Below are 20,256 nucleotides of genomic sequence, written 5' to 3'. Positions count from 1 at the left end.
AGGTGCTGACTCTCACTGGGATACAGTTTCTGACGTTGCTGACTCTCACTGGGATACAGTTCCAGAAGGTGCTGACTCTCACTGGGATACAGTTTCTGACGTTGCTGACTCTCACTGGGATACAGTTCCTGAAGGTGCTGACTCTCACCGGGATACAGTTCCTGAAGGTGCTGACTCTCACCGGGAGACAGTTCCTGAAGATGCTGACTCTCACTGGGATACAGCTCCTGAAGGTGCTGACTCTCACTGGGATACAGTTCCTTAAGGGGCTGACTCTCACCGGGATACAGTTCCTGAAGGGGCTGACTCTCACCGGGATAGTTCCTGAAGGTCCTGACTCTCACTGGGATAGTTCCTGAAGGTGCTGACTCTCACCAGGATATAGATCCTGAAGGTGCTAACTCTCACTGGGATACAGCTCCTGAAGGTGCTGACTCTCACTGGGATACAGCTCCTGAAGGGGCTGACTCTCACTGGGATACAGTTCCTGAAGGTGATGACTCACACTGGGACGCAGTTTCTGACATTGCTGACTCTCACTGGGATACAGTTCCTGAAGGTGCTGACTCTCACCGAGAGACAGTTCCTGAAGGTGCTGACTCTCACTGGGATACAGTTCCTGAAGGGGCTGACTCTCACTTGGAAACAGTTCCTGAAGGGGCTGACTCTCACTGGGATACAGCTCCTGAAGGTGCTGACTCTCTCTGGGATACAGTTCCTGAAGGGGCTGACTCTCACCGGGATACAGTTCCTGAAGGGGCTGACTCTCACTGGGATACAGTTCCTGAAGGGGCTGACTCTCACTTGGATACAGTTCCTGAAGGGGCTGACTCTCACTGGGATACAGCTCCTGAAGGTGATGACTCACACTGGGATACAGCTCCTGAAGGAGCTGACGCTCACCGGGAGACAGTTCCTGAAGGTGCTGACTCTCACCGGGAGACAGTTCCTGAAGGTGATGACTCTCACTGGGACACAGTTTCTGACGTTGCTGTCTCTCACTGGGATACAGTTCCTGAAGGTGCTGACTCTCACTGGGATACAGTTCCTGAAGGTGCTGACTCTCACCGGGAGACAGTTCCTGAAGGTGCTGACTCTCACTGGGATACAGTTCCTGAAGGTGCTGACTCTCACCGGGAGACAGTTCCTGAAGGTGCTGACTCTCACCGGGATACAGTTCCTGAAGGTGCTGACTCTCACCGGGATACAGTTCCTGAAGGTCATGACTCTCACTGGAATACAGCTCCTGAAGGTGCTGACTCTCACTTGGATACAGTTCCTGAAGGGGCTGACTCTCACTTGGATACAGTTCCTGAAGGTGCTGACTCTCACTGGGATACAGTTCCTGAAGGTGCTGACTCTCACTGGGATACAGTTTCTGACGTTGCTGACTCTCACTGGGATACAGTTCCTGAAGGTGCTGACTCTCACCGGGATACAGTTCCTGAAGGTGCTGACGCTCACTGGGATACAGTTCCTGAAGGTGCTGACTCTACCTGGGATACAGCTCCTGAAGGTGCTGACTCTCACTGGGATACAGTTCCTGAAGGTGATGACTCACACTGGGATACAGTTCCTGAAGGGGCTGACTCTCACTGGGATACAGTTCCTGAAGGGGCTGACTCTCACTGGGACGCAGTTTCTGACGTCGCTGACTCTCACTGGGATACAGTTCCTGAAGGGGCTGACTCTCACTGGGATACAGTTTCTGACGTTGCTGACTCTTACTGGGATACAGTTCCTGAAGGCGCTGACTCTCACCAGGATACAGTTCCTGAAGGTGCTGACGCTCACCGGGAGACAGTTCCCGAAGGGTCTGACTCTCACCGGGATACAGTTCCTGAAGGCGATGACTCACACTGGGACGAAGTTTCTGACGTTGCTGACTCTCACTGGGATACAGTTCCTGAAGGGGCTGACTCTCACCGGGATACAGTTCCTGAAGGGGCTGACTCTCACTGGGATACAGTTTCTGACGTTGCTGACTCTTACTGGGATACAGTTCCAGAAGGCGCTGACTCTCACCAGGATACAGTTCCTGAAGGTGCTGACGCTCACCGGGAGACAGTTCCTGAAGGGTCTGACTCTCACCGGGATACAGTTCCTGAAGGGGCTGACTCTCACCGGGATACAGTTCCTGAAGGTGATGACTCACACTGGGACGAAGTTTCTGACGTTGCTGACTCTCACTGGGATACAGCTCCTGAAGGGGCTGACTCCCACCGGGATACAGTTCCTGAAGGTCATGACTCTCACTGGAATACAGCTCCTGAAAGTGCTGACTCTCTCTGGGATACAGTTCCTGAAGGGGTTAACTCTCACCGGGATATAGTTCCTGAAGGAGCTGACTCTCTCTGGGATACAGTTCCTGATGGAACTGACTCTCACTGGGATACAGATCCTGAAGGTGCTGACTCTCACTGGGATACAGTTCCTGAAGGTGCTGACTCTCACCAGGAGACAGTTCCTGAAGGTGCTGACTCTCACTGTGATACAGTTCCTGAAGGGGCTGACTCTCACTGGGATACAGTTTCTGACGTTGCTGACTCTCACTGGGATACAGTTCCTGAAGGTGCTGACTCTCACTGGGATACAGTTCCTGAAGGGGCTGACTCTCACTGGGATACAGTTTCTGACGTTGCTGACTCTCACTGGGATACAGTTCCTGAAGGTGCTGACTCTCACTGGGATACAGTTTCTGACGTTGCTGACTCTCACTGGGATACAGTTCCTGAAGGTGCTGACTCTCACTGGGATACAGTTCCTGAAGGTGCTGACTCTCACCGGGATATAGATCCTGAAGGTGCTAACTCTCACTGGGATACAGCTCCTGAAGGTGCTGACTGTCACTGGGATAGTTCCTGAAGGTGCTGACTCTCACTGGGATACAGCTCCTGAAGGTGCTGACTCTCACTGGGATACAGCTCCTGAAGGGGCTGACTCTCACTGGGATACAGTTCCTGAAGGTGATGACTCACACTGGGACGCAGTTTCTGACATTGCTGACTCTCACTGGGATACAGTTCCTGGAGGTGCTGACTCTCACTGGGATACAGTTCCTTAAGGGGCTGACTCTCACCGGGATACAGTTCCTGAAGGGGCTGACTCTCACCGGGATAGTTCCTGAAGGTCCTGACTCTCACTGGGATAGTTCCTGAAGGTGCTGACTCTCACCAGGATATAGATCCTGAAGGTGCTAACTCTCACTGGGATACAGCTCCTGAAGGTGCTGACTCTCACTGGGATACAGCTCCTGAAGGGGCTGACTCTCACTGGTATACAGTTCCTGAAGGTGATGACTCACACTGGGACGCAGTTTCTGACATTGCTGACTCTCACTGGGATACAGTTCCTGAAGGTGCTGACTCTCACCGAGAGACAGTTCCTGAAGGTGCTGACTCTCACTGGGATACAGTTCCTGAAGAGGCTGACTCTCACTTGGAAACAGTTCCTGAAGGGGCTGACTCTCACTGGGATACAGTTCCTGAAGGTGATGACTCACACTGGGATACAGCTCCTGAAGGTGCTGACTCTCTCTGGGATACAGTTCCTGAAGGGGCTGACTCTCACCGGGATACAGTTCCTGAAGGTGCTGACTCTCACTGGGATACAGTTCCTGAAGGGGCTGACTCTCACTTGGATACAGTTCCTGAAGGGGCTGACTCTCACTGGGATACAGTTCCTGAAGGAGCTGACGCTCACCGGGATACAGTTCCTGAAGGAGCTGACGCTCACCGGGAGACAGTTCCTGAAGGTGCTGACTCTCACCGGGAGACAGTTCCTGAAGGTGATGACTCTCACTGGGACACAGTTTCTGACGTTGCTGTCTCTCACTGGGATACAGTTCCTGAAGGTGCTGACTCTCACTGGGATACAGTTCCTGAAGGTGCTGACTCTCACCGGGAGACAGTTCCTGAAGGTGCTGACTCTCACTGGGATACAGTTCCTGAAGGTGCTGACTCTACCTGGGATACAGCTCCTGAAGGTGCTGACTCTCACTGGGATACAGTTCCTGAAGGTGATGACTCACACTGGGATACAGTTCCTGAAGGGGCTGACTCTCACTGGGATACAGTTCCTGAAGGGGCTGACTCTCACTGGGACGCAGTTTCTGACGTCGCTGACTCTCACTGGGATACAGTTCCTGAAGGGGCTGACTCTCACTGGGATACAGTTTCTGACGTTGCTGACTCTTACTGGGATACAGTTCCTGAAGGCGCTGACTCTCACCAGGATACAGTTCCTGAAGGTGCTGACGCTCACCGGGAGACAGTTCCCGAAGGGTCTGACTCTCACCGGGATACAGTTCCTGAAGGCGATGACTCACACTGGGACGAAGTTTCTGACGTTGCTGACTCTCACTGGGATACAGTTCCTGAAGGGGCTGACTCTCACCGGGATACAGTTCCTGAAGGGGCTGACTCTCACTGGGATACAGTTCCTGACGTTGCTGACTCTTACTGGGATACAGTTCCAGAAGGCGCTGACTCTCACCAGGATACAGTTCCTGAAGGTGCTGACGCTCACCGGGAGACAGTTCCTGAAGGGTCTGACTCTCACCGGGATACAGTTCCTGAAGGGGCTGACTCTCACCGGGATACAGTTCCTGAAGGTGATGACTCACACTGGGACGAAGTTTCTGACGTTGCTGACTCTCACTGGGATACAGCTCCTGAAGGGGCTGACTCCCACCGGGATACAGTTCCTGAAGGTCATGACTCTCACTGGAATACAGCTCCTGAAAGTGCTGACTCTCTCTGGGATACAGTTCCTGAAGGGGTTAACTCTCACCGGGATACAGTTCCTGAAGGAGCTGACTCTCTCTGGGATACAGTTCCTGATGGAACGGACTCTCACTGGGATACAGATCCTGAAGGTGCTGACTCTCACTGGGATACAGTTCCTGAAGGTGCTGACTCTCACCAGGAGACAGTTCCTGAAGGTGCTGACTCTCACTGTGATACAGTTCCTGAAGGGGCTGACTCTCACTGGGATACAGTTTCTGACGTTGCTGACTCTCACTGGGATACAGTTCCTGAAGGTGCTGACTCTCACTGGGATACAGTTCCTGAAGGGGCTGACTCTCACTGGGATACAGTTTCTGACGTTGCTGACTCTCACTGGGATATAGTTCCTGAAGGTGCTGACTCTCACTGGGATACAGTTCCTGAAGGTGCTGACTCTCACCGGGATATAGATCCTGAAGGTGCTAACTCTCACTGGGATACAGCTCCTGAAGGTGCTGACTGTCACTGGGATAGTTCCTGAAGGTGCTGACTCTCACTGGGATACAGCTCCTGAAGGTGCTGACTCTCACTGGGATACAGCTCCTGAAGGGGCTGACTCTCACTGGGATACAGTTCCTGAAGGTGATGACTCACACTGGGACGCAGTTTCTGACATTGCTGACTCTCACTGGGATACAGTTCCTGGAGGTGCTGACTCTCACTGGGATACAGTTCCTGAAGGTGCTGACTCTCACCGAGAGACAGTTCCTGAAGGTGCTGACTCTCACCGAGAGACAGTTCCTGAAGGTGCTGACTCTCACCGAGAGACAGTTCCTGAAGGTGCTGACTCTCACTGGGATACAGTTCCTGAAGGGGCTGACTCTCACTTGGATACAGTTCCTGAAGGGGCTGACTCTCACTTGGATACAGTTCCTGAAGGTGCTGACTCTCACTGGGATACAGTTCCTGAAGGGGCTGACTCTCACTTGGATACAGTTCCTGAAGGTGCTGACTCTCACTGGGATACAGCTCCTGAAGGTGCTGACTCTCTCTGGGATACAGTTCCTGAAGGGGCTGACTCTCACCGGGAGACAGTTCCTGAAGGTGCTGACTCTCACTGGGATACAGTTTCTGACGTTGCTGACTCTCACTGGGATACAGTTCCTGAAGGTGCTGACTCTCACCGGGATACAGTTCCTGAAGGTGCTGACGCTCACTGGGATACAGTTCCTGAAGGGGCTGACTCTCACTGGGATACAGTTCCTGAAGGGACTGACTCTCACTGGGATACAGTTCCTGAAGGTGATGACTCACACTGGGACGAAGTTTCTGACGTTGCTGACTCTCACTGGGATACAGTTCGTGAAGGGGCTGACTCTCACCGGGATACAGTTCCTGAAGGTCCTGACTCTCACCGGGATAGTTCCTGAAGGTGCTGACTCTCACTGGAATACAGTTCCTGAAGGGATTGACTCTCACTGGGATACAGCTCCTGAAGGTGCTGACTCTCACTGGGATACAGTTCCTGAAGGTGCTGTCACCGGGATACAGTTCCTGAAAGGGCTGACTCTCACTGGGATACAGTTCCTGAAGGGGCTGACTCTCACTGGGATACAGTTCCTGAAGGGGCTGACTCACACTGGGACGAAGTTTCTGACGTTGCTGACTCTCACTGGGATGCAGTTCCTGAAGGTGCTGACTCTCACCGGGATACAGTTCGTGAAGGGGCTGACTCTCACCGGGATACAGTTCCTGAAGGTCCTGACTCTCACCGGGATAGTTCCTGAAGGTGCTGACTCTCACTGGAATACAGTTCCTGAAGGGATTGACTCTCACTGGGATACAGCTCCTGAAGGTGCTGACTCTCACTGGGATACAGTTCCTGAAGGTGCTGTCACCGGGATACAGTTCCTGAAAGGGCTGACTCTCACTGGGATACAGTTCCTGAAGGGGCTGACTCTCACTGGGATACAGTTCCTGAAGGGGCTGACTCTCACTGGGATACAGTTCCTGAAGGTGCTGACTCACACTGGGACACAGTTTCTGACGTTGCTGACTCTCACTGGGATACAGTTCCTGAAGGTGCTGACTCTCACCGGGATACAGTTCCTGAAGGTGCTGACTCTCACCGGGATACAGCTCCTGAAGGGGCTGACTCTCACTGGGATACAGCTCCTGAAGGGGCTGACTCTCACTGGGATACAGTTCCTGAAGGGACTGACTTTCACTGGGATACAGTTCCTGAAGGTGATGACTCACACTGGGACGAAGTTTCTGACGTTGCTGACTCTCACTGGGATGCAGTTCCTGAAGGTGCTGACTCTCACCGGGATACAGTTCCTGAAGTTCCTGACTCTCACCAGGATAGTTCCTGAAGGTGCTGACTCTCACTGGAATACAGTTCCTGAAGGGATTGACTCTCACTGGGATACAGCTCCTGAAGGTGCTGACTCTCACTGGGATACAGTTCCTGAAGGTGCTGTCACCGGGATACAGTTCCTGAGGGGGCTGACTCTCACTGGGATACAGTTCCTGAAAGGGCTGACTCTCACTGGGATACAGTTCCTGAAGGGGCTGACTCTCACTGGGATACAGTTCCTGAAGGTGCTGACTCTCACTGGGATACCGTTCCTGAATGTGCTGACTCTTACTGGGATACAGTTCCTGAAGGTGCTGACTCTCACTGGGATACAGTTCCTGAAGGTGCTGACTCTCACCGGGATACAGTTCCTGAAGGTCATGACTCTCACTGAGATACCGTTCCTGAACATGCTGAGTCTTACTGGGATACAGCTCCTAAAGGAACTGAATCTCAAATGGGGATAGTTTCTGAAAGTGCTGACTGTCACTGGGATACAGGTCCTGAAGTTCTAGCACCTAATGGGAAATAGTTTGTCAAGGTTCTGATTCTCACTGGGTTACAGTTCATGAACAACGTGACTCTCAGTTTCTGAAGGTGCCAAGAACCATGAGGATATAGTGCCAGACGGTGCTGATTCCCACATGGGAATAGTTCCTGAACATGCTGACACTCAGTGGGAGATATTTCCAGAAGGTTCTAACTCTCACTAGGATACATTCCTAAATGTGCTCATACTCACTGCGGCACAATTCCTGAAGTGCTGACTGTCACGAAAGTACAGTTCCTTAAGTTGCTAACTCTCACTGGGGTACAATCCCTGATGGGGCTTACACTCACTTGGATGTAGTTTCAGAAGGAGCTATCACTGGGACACAGTTCCTGACGATGCTGACTCTCATGGGATAAAGTTCCGATGATGATAACTTTCACTGGGATACAGTTCTGAAAGTTCTTTTGCTCACTGGGATTTAGTTCCTGAAAGTGCTGACTCACTGGGAGACAAGTCCTTTAGGTTCTGACACTGGGATATACTTCACTGACTCTCACTGCAATACAGTTCAGCACAGCAACGGGCCCTTCAGCCCATGATATCATGCCGAACATTAGATCAAATTACACTAATCCCTTCTGCTTTCCCTTCGTCCATATTCCTCCATTCCTTCCATATTCATGTGCTTACCTAAAAGTCCCTTAAATGCCCTTATTGTATCAGCCTCAACCACCACCCATGGCAGTACATTCCAGACTCCTGCCACACTCTATGTAAAAAAACTTGCCCCTCACATCCCCTTTGAACTTTCCCCTTGACACCTTAAATGCACGCCCTCAAGTATCAGACATTTCAACTCTAGGAAAAAGGTTCTGACTGTCAACCAGATCTATACATCTCATCATTTTATAAAAGTCTATCAAGTCTCCCCTCAGCCTCCACCACTCCACAGAAAAGAATCCAAGTTTTTCTATCCTCTCCTCATAGCTCATATTCTCTAATCCAGGCAAGATCCTGGTAAACTTCTTCTGAAACCTCTCCAAAGCCTCTGCCTCCTTCCTGTAATGTGGAAACCAGTGCGGCCTAATCAAAGTCTTATACAGCTGCATCATAACATCCTGACTCTTGTACTCAATTCCTCGACCAAAGTGGCAAGAATGCCATACACCTTCTTTACCGCCCTTTCTACTGGCGTGATCACTTTCAGGTAACTATGGACTTGCAGCCCAAGATCCTGCCATAACGTTACTTTTCCTTAAGATTTGATCTCCCAAACTGCAACACCTCATGCTTGCCCGAATTAAACACCATCAGCCATTTCTCCATTCATATCTGCAAATGATCTACATCTCGCTGCATCCTTTGACAACCTTCTACACTATCCACAACTCCACTGATCCTTGTAATGTCTGCAAATTTACCAACCCACCCATCTACATTTTCATCTAAGTCATATACAGCAAAAACAACAGAGATCCCTGCTGAACCCCACTACTCACAGACCTCCAGCCAGAAAAATACACTTCCACCACTACCCTCTGCCTTCTATGGGCAGGCCAATTCTGAATCCACGCCTCCCAGGTCACCATGGATCCCACGCATCTTAATCTTCTGGATGAGGCTACCATGAGGTACCTTGGTGAAAGACTTACTAAAATCTATGCAGACAACATCCACTGCCCTCCCCTCATTGATCACCTATGTCACTTCCTCAAAAAATTCAGTCAAGTTAGTAAGACATGACCTGCTCTGCACAAAGCCATGCTGATTATCCTAGTTCAGCCATACTTTTCCAAATGTGCATAAATTCCTAAGAATTCTCTCCAGAAGTTTCACAGCCACCGATGTGAGACTCACCAGTCTATAGCTTCCTGGATTATCCTTACTTCTCTTCTTGAACAAAGGAACAACAAAGATATAGAAATATCGGTCAAGGCCCCAGCAATTTCTTCTTGCATCTCTCAATAATTTAGGGTCGATGCCATTGGGCCCTGGGGACTTAGCCAGTTTAATGCTCTTTAAGAGATTCAACACCACTTCTTTCTTGATCTCAAAATGCCCTAGCAAATCACCATGCTCCGCATCAATTTCACCATTGTTCATATCCTTCTCCGAAGTGAAAACTGACGCATGGTACTCACTTGGGATCTCAGCTGCATTCTCTGCCTCCAAGCACAAGTTCCCCCCTTTATTCTTGAATGGTCCTACCTTCTCTTTTGTATAGATACATTAAAAACAAGAGGATAACAATGTCTTGGGATTTTCTTTAACCCTACTTGCCAAGTTGATTTCATAGCCCCTTCTTGCTCTTCCTAAATCCCTGCTTGAGCACTTTGCTGCTATCCTTATATTCCTCACAGGCCTTGTCCGATTTTAAGCTCCTAAACATATGTTTCTTTTTCTCTTTTGACTAAATTCACAACCTCCCTCATTACCCAAGGATCCCTTACCTTGTAATTCTCGTCCTTCCTCCTGAACTCAGTTGGGAGCAGTTCCAGAAATGCTCATTCTCACTGGGAAACAAACCCTGAAAGCATTTCATTCTGTTATACTTCCTCAATGTGCTGACACTTAACTGGAATAAATTTCTTTTTTTTTGGATTAGTGGTGTTGGAAGAGCACAGTAGTTCAGGCAGCATCCGAGGAGCAGTAAAATTGACGTTTCGGGCAAACGCCTTTCATTCCTGATGAAAGGCTTTTGCCCGAAACGTTGATTTTGCTGCTCCTCGGATGCTGCCTGAACTGCTGTGCTCTTCCAGCACCATTAATCCAAAAACTGGTTTCCAGCATTTGCAATCATTGTTTTTACCGGGAATAAATTTCTGGAATGTACTGACTCTCACGAGGATGGCCTGTTTCCGTACTGTAGGAATTCTATGAGAAAGACGTTTGGATACAGTTCCTCAATGTGCCTTGATGGTTCTGACTGTCAAAGTGATACAGTTTCTGAAGGTGCTGACCCTGACTGGGATACAGTTGTGAAGCTGATTCCGAATGGGATAAAAATCTGAAAGGTGCTGACTCTCACTGGGATACACTTTGTGAACATGCTGACTCACTGAGGTACAGTACTTGATGATCTTGACTCTGATTGAGAGACAGTCAGAATTATCAAGAACTATCATTGGGATGCAGTTCCTGATTGGGCAGGCTCTCACTGGGACACAGTTCCTGACAGGGCTAACTCTCACTGGGATACAGTTCCTGAAGTTGCTAACTCTCATTGGGATATAGTTCCTGAAGGTGCTGACTCTCCTGGAATACGGTTCCTGAAGGTTTTTGGGGGTGCTCACTCTCTGAGAAACAAATTCTGAGGCTACTGACTCTCACCGGGATACATTTCCTGAAGTCAGAATCCTAGAATTTTACAGTACAGAAGGGGGCTATTTGATCCATCACGTCTGTACCAGCTCCCAAAAGTGCTACCCAGCTAGTCCCATTCATCAGCTCTATCTCCATAGCCTTCTAACCTCATCACTTTCAAATATATCCAGCTCTGTTTTGAAACCTCCTGTGGAATCCACTTCCACCATTCTCCCAGGCAGTACATTACAAACCCTAACAACTCTCTGAATAAAGAAGTTTCTCCTCATCTCACTCCTTGCTGACAATCTTGAAACTGAGACTACTAGTTACTGATGTAAGAAGTAGTGGAAACAGAATATCCTTTTTTACCTTGTCAAAATTGTTTATAATATTGACCACCTCAATAAGGTCACTTCTTAATATTCTCTGCTCCAAGCAGAATAAGCCAACTTTCTATGGTCTTTACTTGTATTTAGAATCCTTCCTTCCTGGTATTATTCTAGTAAATCTCCTTTGAACTTTCTCCAGGTCTTTACCATCCTTTCTTAAATAAGGCACCCAGAACTGAACACAACGCTTTAAAGAAAAACAGAAATTGCTGGAAAACTCAGCATTTGTGGAGAGAAATCAGAATTAACATTTTGGGTCCAGTGACCCTTCTGATTTCTCTCCACAGAGGCTGCCAGACCTGCTGAGGTTTTCTAGCAATTTCTGTTTTTATTTCTGATTTCCAGTATCTTAAGTTCTTTCGATTTGTTTGTACAATGCTCCAAATATGACCAATACTTTGTAGAAGTGTCACATCACTTCCTTGTTTTTATAATCCATGACTCTATTTACAAACCATAGGATCCAATAAGCATTCTTAACTTTTTAAACTTGCCAGGCCACCTTCAGAGAGTCATGTATGTGAACCGTGAGGTCCCTCTGCTCCTGTACCCCCCTCAGTGTTACGCCATTGAGCCTATATTGTCCCTCCATATTTCTTCTATCCAAATGCATTACCTCACATTTCTCTGCACTGAAATTCATCTGCTAGCTGTCCACCCATTTAAGCCAACTTGTTAATGTCCCTCTGAAGTCGAACAATGTCATCCTCACAACTCACTACTCACAAATCACTAGATTAGTCTCATCTGCAAATTTAGAGATTTTGCTCTCATGGGAGAGATGGCTGGTGAAGATTTCATCCTGACCATTACCATGGCTCAGGTGAGGTGTAGCATTGAGAAGACCGAAGCCAGTCTGGGCATTGAACCCATAATGTTGGTATCACTCTCCATTGCAAACCCGCCATCCAATCGACTGAGCCATTCCTAACATACACTCACTACTTCACAGCTACCAAGCCTGAATAGCACAACAGGCATCGTCAGTGGCTTTCCCAATTCACAAACGGAAAAATATTGAAACCAGTTCCAGAGTGTGGAGTTAACCAGTTCCGGAGAGTGGAGTTAACCAGTTCCAGAGTGTGGAGTTAACCAGTGTCAGAGTGTGGAGTTAACTCTCTCTGCTCGATCACATTTTCCCATAAATCTATGTAAACCAAGAAGGTGAGTTGTTGTTGGGATGGCACTCACACCAATCATATCTGCACTGGACCACTGTGACTTAAGACAAACTACCCTTTCCTTCACAACTCTTCCTCATCTCAACTCTATAAATACCTATATTCTATATATTATCTATCTTCCAAACTGCATGAGAATTTATCCATTTCTCAAAAATTTCATGAAATCCATTTTGTGAAAAACTGTGTCTTTGATTGGTGATCACCTCTCTTCCTGAAGAATCTGCAGATTTGCATCTGATTAATAAATATTGGATGATACTTACAGCTCCTCCCTGGGGACCCGCTGGTCCTGGAATTCCAGGTCGTCCTGCATCTCCCTACAGGGAAACAGAAGGGAGAAAAGCTTCCTGATTATTTCATAAACACACATTGTCCACTATCAGCATCAAAACATGCCATTCCAGCACACACCTAGTCATGGGGTATGTGAAGATGAAGGGAAGAAGAATGCTGTACTGTTATTGTATTGTCCCATTCATAATAAGGATTGCAGCTACTGTTTGGAGGGTCATTAGCTTCATGCAGCCTTGTGTTTGGAGCCAAAGATTAGCACTTTGTCAATGGTCTAATTCAATAAGGAATATGTTATTGTCACTTTCCCTTGAAGATATTAACTATGCAATTGGGCTGGAACTTGGAATTAAAGTCAGCTGTGATCTTGTCAAATGGTGGGGCTAAAGGACCAATGTAGTCTATTTCTGTTTCTATTGTTTATTTTTGTAGGATAGTGTGTGACATTTTGGAATTTCATATTGTTCTAGGGAGCTCATTATTTCATTTCACCTGTTATGTCTACATGTAACAGCTAATGGAGTTACACACAATACCAGACAGAAGTAAGCCCTTGCAATTGCAAAGACAGAAGCATTTAATGTGGGCTAACATCTTAGATTTAAGTCAGAAGTCAGATGATACCAGGTTCTGGTCCAACAAATTTATTTGAAATCACACATGCTTTTGGAACGCAGTCCCTTTGTCAGGTGCAGTGAGCAAGCAGGGCATACAGACACAGAGTTTATAAGCAGAGAGATCAAGGGGCAAAGAAATCAAAAGATCATATAACTGGTGTGAGTGGAATTTCCGATAATACCTCTGCAGTTGACCAAGAGTGTTAGAAGTGTTTACAAAGTCAATGTTGGTGCTATGTTGTTATGAGAATCAGGTAGAGCGATAGGAATATACAAAAGGTGACACCTCAGATCAGACATAGAATTGTAAGTGTGAGGTTTTGTTCAGAATCTGTGTTGGGAGTTTTAACCTGGAATCAGGCTGGTTTTATTCCGAAGGCTGAAATTTAAAAGATGTTACATTGACTGACTGTGACTATAAATTGTCTGTTTTTTGAAGAAAATAGTATGTATCTGCAGATAAACAAACATCTTGGATGAAATTATTCACCCCATAGATTATGTGTGTATATGTGTGTGAGAGAGAGAGAATTTGAGAGAGTGTGTATGAGTGTGTGTGTGTGTGTGTGTGTGTGTGTGTGTGTGCTTGAGAGAGCGCGGGTGTGAGAGAGTATGTGTGTGTGTGATAGAATGTGTGTGAGAGAGAGAGGATCTTTGTGTGAGAGAGGGTCTGTATGAATGTGCGTGTGTGAGATTATAAGAGTCTGTATGCTTATGCATGAAGAGTGTATGTTAATGTGTGCATGTGCGTTGCTCACTGTGTGTGAGAGTATAATAAGTAATTCAGAACTATACAAACTAATTAAGATTAAAAATTATAACAATTTATCAAGATGATGCTGTCAAAACAGGAAAGTAATGAACATTTTACAGATACAGAACTGTGTGGTGGGGTCACCTGTAGCACGACATGAACCCAGGATCACTGTTGAGGCCATCTTCAAACGTATGTACCTTGACTAACGTTCTTTGCTCGGCGATTCTACACTGTTGTGTATCTTGGAGTCTGGCTTGGAATACTCAATACCAATAACTGTCCGTTTCCAGACACTATCCTACAACTCATCCACTTCATCTTTGACCACAACATCTTCACCTTCAATAACCAGTTCTTCATCCAGACGTACAGAACAGCCATGGGGACCAAATTTGCACCTCAATATGTCAACATTTTCAGGGACAAGTTCAAGCAAGACTTCTTTGCTGTGCAGGACCTCCAACCAATGCTATACAACAGACACATTGACAACATTTTTTTCCTTTGGACTCATAGCGAGGATTCACTGAAACAATTACATAATGATTTCAGCCCACCATCAGACTGACCATGGACTACTCTTCAGAATCAGTCTCATTCTTGGACGCACTCACCTCCATCAAGGATCAACCCCTCAATTCCTTACTCTACTGCAAGCCCACGGATGACCTCACAATACTGCACTTTTCTAGCTTCTGCCCTAAACATATTAAAGAAGCCATACCCTATGGACAGGCCCTGCTCAAACACAGATCTGCTCAGATGAGGAATGTAATGGACACCTGAAGGCTTTGAAAGACACCCTGATAAGAACAGGATACAATGCTCAACCCATCGATCATGAGTTCTGATGTGCCACAGTGAAAAAAACCACAAAGATCTCCTCAGAACAAAGGATAAGACCAATAGGGTACCCTTCATCGTCCAGTAATTCCCTACAGTGGAGAAACTACACCATGGCCTTCGCAACCTTCAACATGTCATTGACGATGATAAGCATCTTACCAAGATCTTCCCTTCTCGCCTTCAAACAATTGTCAAACCTCAAACAGACATTGTTCGCAACAATCTATCCAGTTTTCAGGACAATATTGACCATAACACCAGAGGATCCTGTCATGACATCCTCTGCAAGACAGGTCAGATCATCAACTTGGATACTATCATCACACGTGGGAACACCACCTATCATGTTCATGGCAGATACTCATGTGACGCTGCAGGCTAGGATGCCATGAGGCATGGTATATTTGCAAGACCTAGCAGATGCTATGACAACAGATGAATGGACACCACGCAACAATCGCCAGACAGGAATCTTCCCTGCCAGTCAGGGGACACTTCAGGTAAACGTCATCCAAGGCAGACTCCGAAATATACAATAACGCAGAATCGCTGAGCAAAGATTGTTAGCCAAGTTTCGTACCCATAAAGATGGCCTCAACCATGATCTTGGGTTCATGTTGCAATACACTGTTCAATATCTGTACATCTTCCTTACTTTCCTGTTTTGACAGCGCCATATTGATAAATAAGATCTTTACTTTAATTAGTTTGTACGGTTTTCTCAGACACACACACACTCTCTCTCAGACTCATGCACACTATCACGCACATACATAGTCTCTCACACTCTCACTCTCTCTCAAGCAAACACACACTTCATCCAAGATGTTTGTTTATTTGTAGATACATCCTATTTTGTTCAAAAACCACATACGTTGTATCACAGTCAGTCAATGTGGGATCGTATAAATTTCGGGCTTCGGAATAAAACCAGCCTGATTACATGTTAAAACTCCGAGATAGATTTGAACAAAGGCTCACACTTACAATTCAATTTCTGACCTGGAGATGTCAGCTTTTGTATATTCCTATTGCTCTACCTGATTTTCACAGCAGCACAACAGTTTATTTGGCTTTATAAACACTTTGCACACTTTCTAACACTCTTCCTCACCTACAGAGACTAATTATCTGACACTCCACTCACACCAATTGTATGATCTTTTGATCTCTCTGCCTATAAACGTTGTGTCTGTGTGCCGTGCTCTATCACTGCATCTGGCAAAGGGGCTGCACTCTGAAAGCTTGTGATTTCAAATAGACCCTTTGGACTATAACTTGGTGCCAAGTGACTTCTGACTTTGTCCACTCCAGCCCAACACCAGCACCTCCAATCATAGCAGATTTAAGTATGGAGGGAGCACAGCCCTGACTACAAAGCTTTTTTTCAGATTGAAGTGAGACATTCAGAAGATACTAACAGATGCCATGACTAAAGAGTTCTTCCTGGTGTCTTGGCTAAAATTCATCCTCAACTAATATTAGCATGGAGCAGATTATTTGAGTGTCATCAAACTGCTATCATATTAGCTGCCATGCTTCCTTCATTACAACAATGACTGTACTTTGGATGTATACCATTGGCTGTAAAGGACTGTAGGATGTCCTGAGGCTGTGAAAGGTATTGCAGAAATGCAAGTTTTTTTCTTTCTTTACCCACCATGAATGTCATGGAGGTAATAATCAAATCTGATCTTTTATCCAGAATGGAGAACTGAAGTAGGGAATTGTCAATTGCTACAACTATCCCTGATACAATCCCTGTCACCTCACTGTCCATCTCTATGACCTCAATCTCTGGGGATCTTCAAACTGTTTCATGGAGGGGCCAGGAATGAGTTTATGGATCGGATCTCAAATTCATGGGGAAGCTTCACCTGAAGTTCAATTTTTTTTTTCAAATGAGAAGTAAAATCTGTGTGTGTGATCTACAGCAAACGGCAGTTAATTTAAGTAGGCATTCAATGAGTCACCATCCAGGACTTAAATCTCAGTGAGAAATACAATGTTGTTTGAGGCATTGCCAAAAAAACCTCATCTTTTCACCATTAAATACCTTCATACCAGGAACCCCAGGCGTGCCGTCCTTGCCATCGATGCCCGGTAAACCCTGTAATAAACCACACAGGACTGACTAAGCAGGGGAGTCAGAGTATGGAGAACAAATACACTTTCACAAGATTTATAAACCAGGAACACTCAGAACATCACTTCTTGTTTTCCAGTGACGAACAGACACTGCAGATATCTAGGGTCTTTGTTTCTAATGATTCATTTGTGGGATGTGAGCGTCCCTGACTGGGGCAGCATTTATTACCCATCCCTAGTAGACCTTGAGGAGGTGGTGGTGAGCTGCCTTCTTGAATCACTGCAGTCCACCTGCTGTGGGTTAACCCATACTGTCTTTACAGAGGGAATTCTTCCATCCATTTAAAGCACTGTGTTCAGCCTAAGAGCCAGTTCTGAGGGAGGAGTTATTGGACAAGGAGGGAGTGGAGCACAAATTCCCCAGAATGATCCCAGGACTAAACTACTAAATCATGATGACAGGTTGAATAAGAATTCAACGTTTTTTTTTCTCTCTACTCCAATCTCAACCTTTGAATATTGTGTAAATGACAATTATAGCTATTGGCTTGTGAAATACATTGCACAGCTTGTTTTTTTTACTTGCCACAAGCATGTTACTAGTAAAAAATAACTACTCAATACTTGGGGAGTAAATTTTAACTTTCTAAAGAAAGTCAAGTTTTTAAAAAAGTCACCATTTTTAACTTTGTAGATTGAAGTTGACAGTGTTTAGAAGAAAATGTCTTGTTGAAAAAAATTAAGCTCGTGAGGGTCCTGCTCTTTAATCAGACATGATGTTCTGTTCTTGCATCATGACAGTGAAATTGTTCCTTTCTTTCAACGGAAAGTGAAGTAGGTTTTAACCCCCAGCCCTCCATTCCCTTGTATGTAAAAAAGGGTGAATATGTTTTCATTCATTCATGGGATATGAGCGTCCCTGGCCAAGCCCGCATTTATTACCCATTACCTTCTTGCTCAGAGGATAACTGCAATGCTGCGGGGCTGGAGTTATGTGTAGGCCAGAGCAGTTAAAGGCAGCAGGTTTCCTTCCCTACAGTACATTAGCAACCCTGATGGATTTTATGACAATTGACCGTGGTTACATGGTCATCATTAGGCCAGATCTTTGAGTTGTTTAGCAAGATAAAAAGGTTAGGGGAGTGATGCTGAACAAAGAGAAAATGGAGTTGCAAGTAGACAGGATAGTGAAGGTGGCGTTTGGTATGCTTTTCTTTGTTGGTCAGGGCATTGAGTATAGGAGTTGGGAGGTCATGTTGTGGCTCTACAAGACATTGATTTTAGGCCACTTTTGGAATACTGCATGAAATTCTGGTCTCCTTGCTATAGGAAGGATGTTGTGAAATTTGAAAGGATTCAGAAAAGAATTACAAGGATGTTGCCAAGGATGAAAGGTCTGAGTTACAGGGAGAGGCTGAATAGGCTGAAGGTAAGTTCCCTGGAGCATCAGAGGTTGAGGAGCGATTTTAAACAGGTGTATAAAATCATGAGGGGCATGGACAGGGTAAAGAGACAAGATGGAGTCCAAAACTAGAGGACCTAGGTTTAAGGTGAGAGGGGAAAGATTTAAAAGGAACCTAAAGGGCAACTATTTCTTGCAGAGGGTGTATGTATGGAAAGAGCTACCAGAGGAAGTGGAGGAGGCTGGTACAATTATAACATTTAAAAGGCATCTGGAGGGTATATGAATAGGAAGAGTTTAGAGGGATATGGGCCAAATGCTGGCAAATGGGACTAGATTTGTATCGGAGATTTGGTCAGCACGGACAAGTTTGACAGAAGGGTCTGTTTCCATGTTGTACATCTCTGTGATTTGATGAGGTGGACAGATAGAGCGAAGCTATTGTCTCAGGCAGAGAAGTCAAAAACAAGGGGCACAATCTTGAAACCCCAGAAGTTCAGGGATGGTGTCAGGAAGCACATCATCAAGGTCAGAAACTCTCTCCATAAAAAGCTGGTGAAAATTTCAAAATTCAGACTGATCAGTTTTTGTCAGCACCTATTTTATGAAAGTAAGGCAAGTAAACAGAGTTAGTGGAGACCTAGTTAAATGGATGAAGAGACCAATGGCTCCCCCTTGCTCCCCTGTTATGTCGATTTGACAGTTCCCAATGATCCTGTGCTACTTCATCCAAACAGCCACTTTCACGTCAGTGCGCATCAGTGAAATATTCAGCTATATTAGGCTTTGCTCTGTAGCCTGATTCAGGCCTCCATTCAACATCAGAAACTATCCAGTGCTAATCAGCAGGAGCAGAAACACCACCGTACAACACTCCAGTCAGCTCCTGGCCAAGATCAGGAACCTCTATATGGGCCTGAGATGGAAACCCAGAGGAACGTTTGCAGCAAAAACTTCCAGCTCGGCGAACAGAACCACAACAGAACTCTAGACAATTCACAAGTGACAAATAAACATGGGCAATACGGGCAAAACAGTGCACTGGCTGGTGGCATTCACACCCAATTGTGAGCCGATTGTTTTTATTCATTAATTAAAATACAACTTACATTTTGACCCTTCAGTCCAGTTTGACCTTGGCGTCCTCTTTGCCCTCGTACTCCCTACAAAGTGATAGGACAGTCAGACATCAAGCAATGAGTGAAGGGTTGAGCAACTAAAGAACATATCCACCTGTATAAATTTCCCAGGAAGGAAAAGGATGTGATGCACACTCTAGAGCATAGGTGAGGAGCAACAGCAGCACAGACACAGCCTTCATTATACACATTAATGTCGATGTGCAGCGTACTGTAAATGGAAGCAATTCTTCACTCCCAGAATGGACCTACATTCAAACAGTTGTGTAGGTCTGAGAACCTGGATTACTAAGTGATCTACACTAAGGACCAAGGTCCACAGTCCTTACAAACACATGCCGACTCTGATTATGAGGGTTAACTCTTAGAAGAAAATTACACTACGGTTGACATACCTTCTTACTCAGCTAATTGTTTCAATCTGATTGTGATGTTTATAGATAGGGTTCTGTGCATTTAAATATTGGATAAGCCTGAAATTCCAGAGTGCCTGCCTATTCCAATGTTTGAGAGGTGGGAAATAAGACTCGGAGCTATACTTGGAAAAGGCAGTGCTGTATCTTGAATCAAAACACCCGCTGGACACAGTGGCATGCAAAAGTCAAGACTCTTCCTCCTGCCCATCCAATCAGGTTCTCCAATGCTGCATCATTTTTTT

General features: G+C 46.1%; 1 protein-coding gene across 1 annotated transcript in view; it reads right to left on the bottom strand.

Moving 5' to 3' along the window:
• col9a2 (procollagen, type IX, alpha 2) overlaps positions 1-20,256 on the bottom strand; it is a 230,909-nt gene that overhangs the window by 65,555 nt on the left and 145,098 nt on the right. The window contains exons 17-19 of the mRNA XM_060847546.1: positions 19,569-19,622; positions 17,026-17,079; positions 12,722-12,775 (exon numbers count right to left, since the gene is read on the bottom strand). Coding sequence (XP_060703529.1) covers positions 12,722-12,775; positions 17,026-17,079; positions 19,569-19,622 — 162 coding nt within the window. The remainder of the gene's footprint in view (positions 1-12,721; positions 12,776-17,025; positions 17,080-19,568; positions 19,623-20,256) is intronic.

This window comes from Hemiscyllium ocellatum, chromosome 30, assembly GCF_020745735.1.
Source record: "Hemiscyllium ocellatum isolate sHemOce1 chromosome 30, sHemOce1.pat.X.cur, whole genome shotgun sequence".
Taxonomy (NCBI): domain Eukaryota; kingdom Metazoa; phylum Chordata; class Chondrichthyes; order Orectolobiformes; family Hemiscylliidae; genus Hemiscyllium; species Hemiscyllium ocellatum.
Note: the sequence above shows the minus strand (reverse complement) of the source record. Positions and strands in the feature narration are given on the sequence as shown.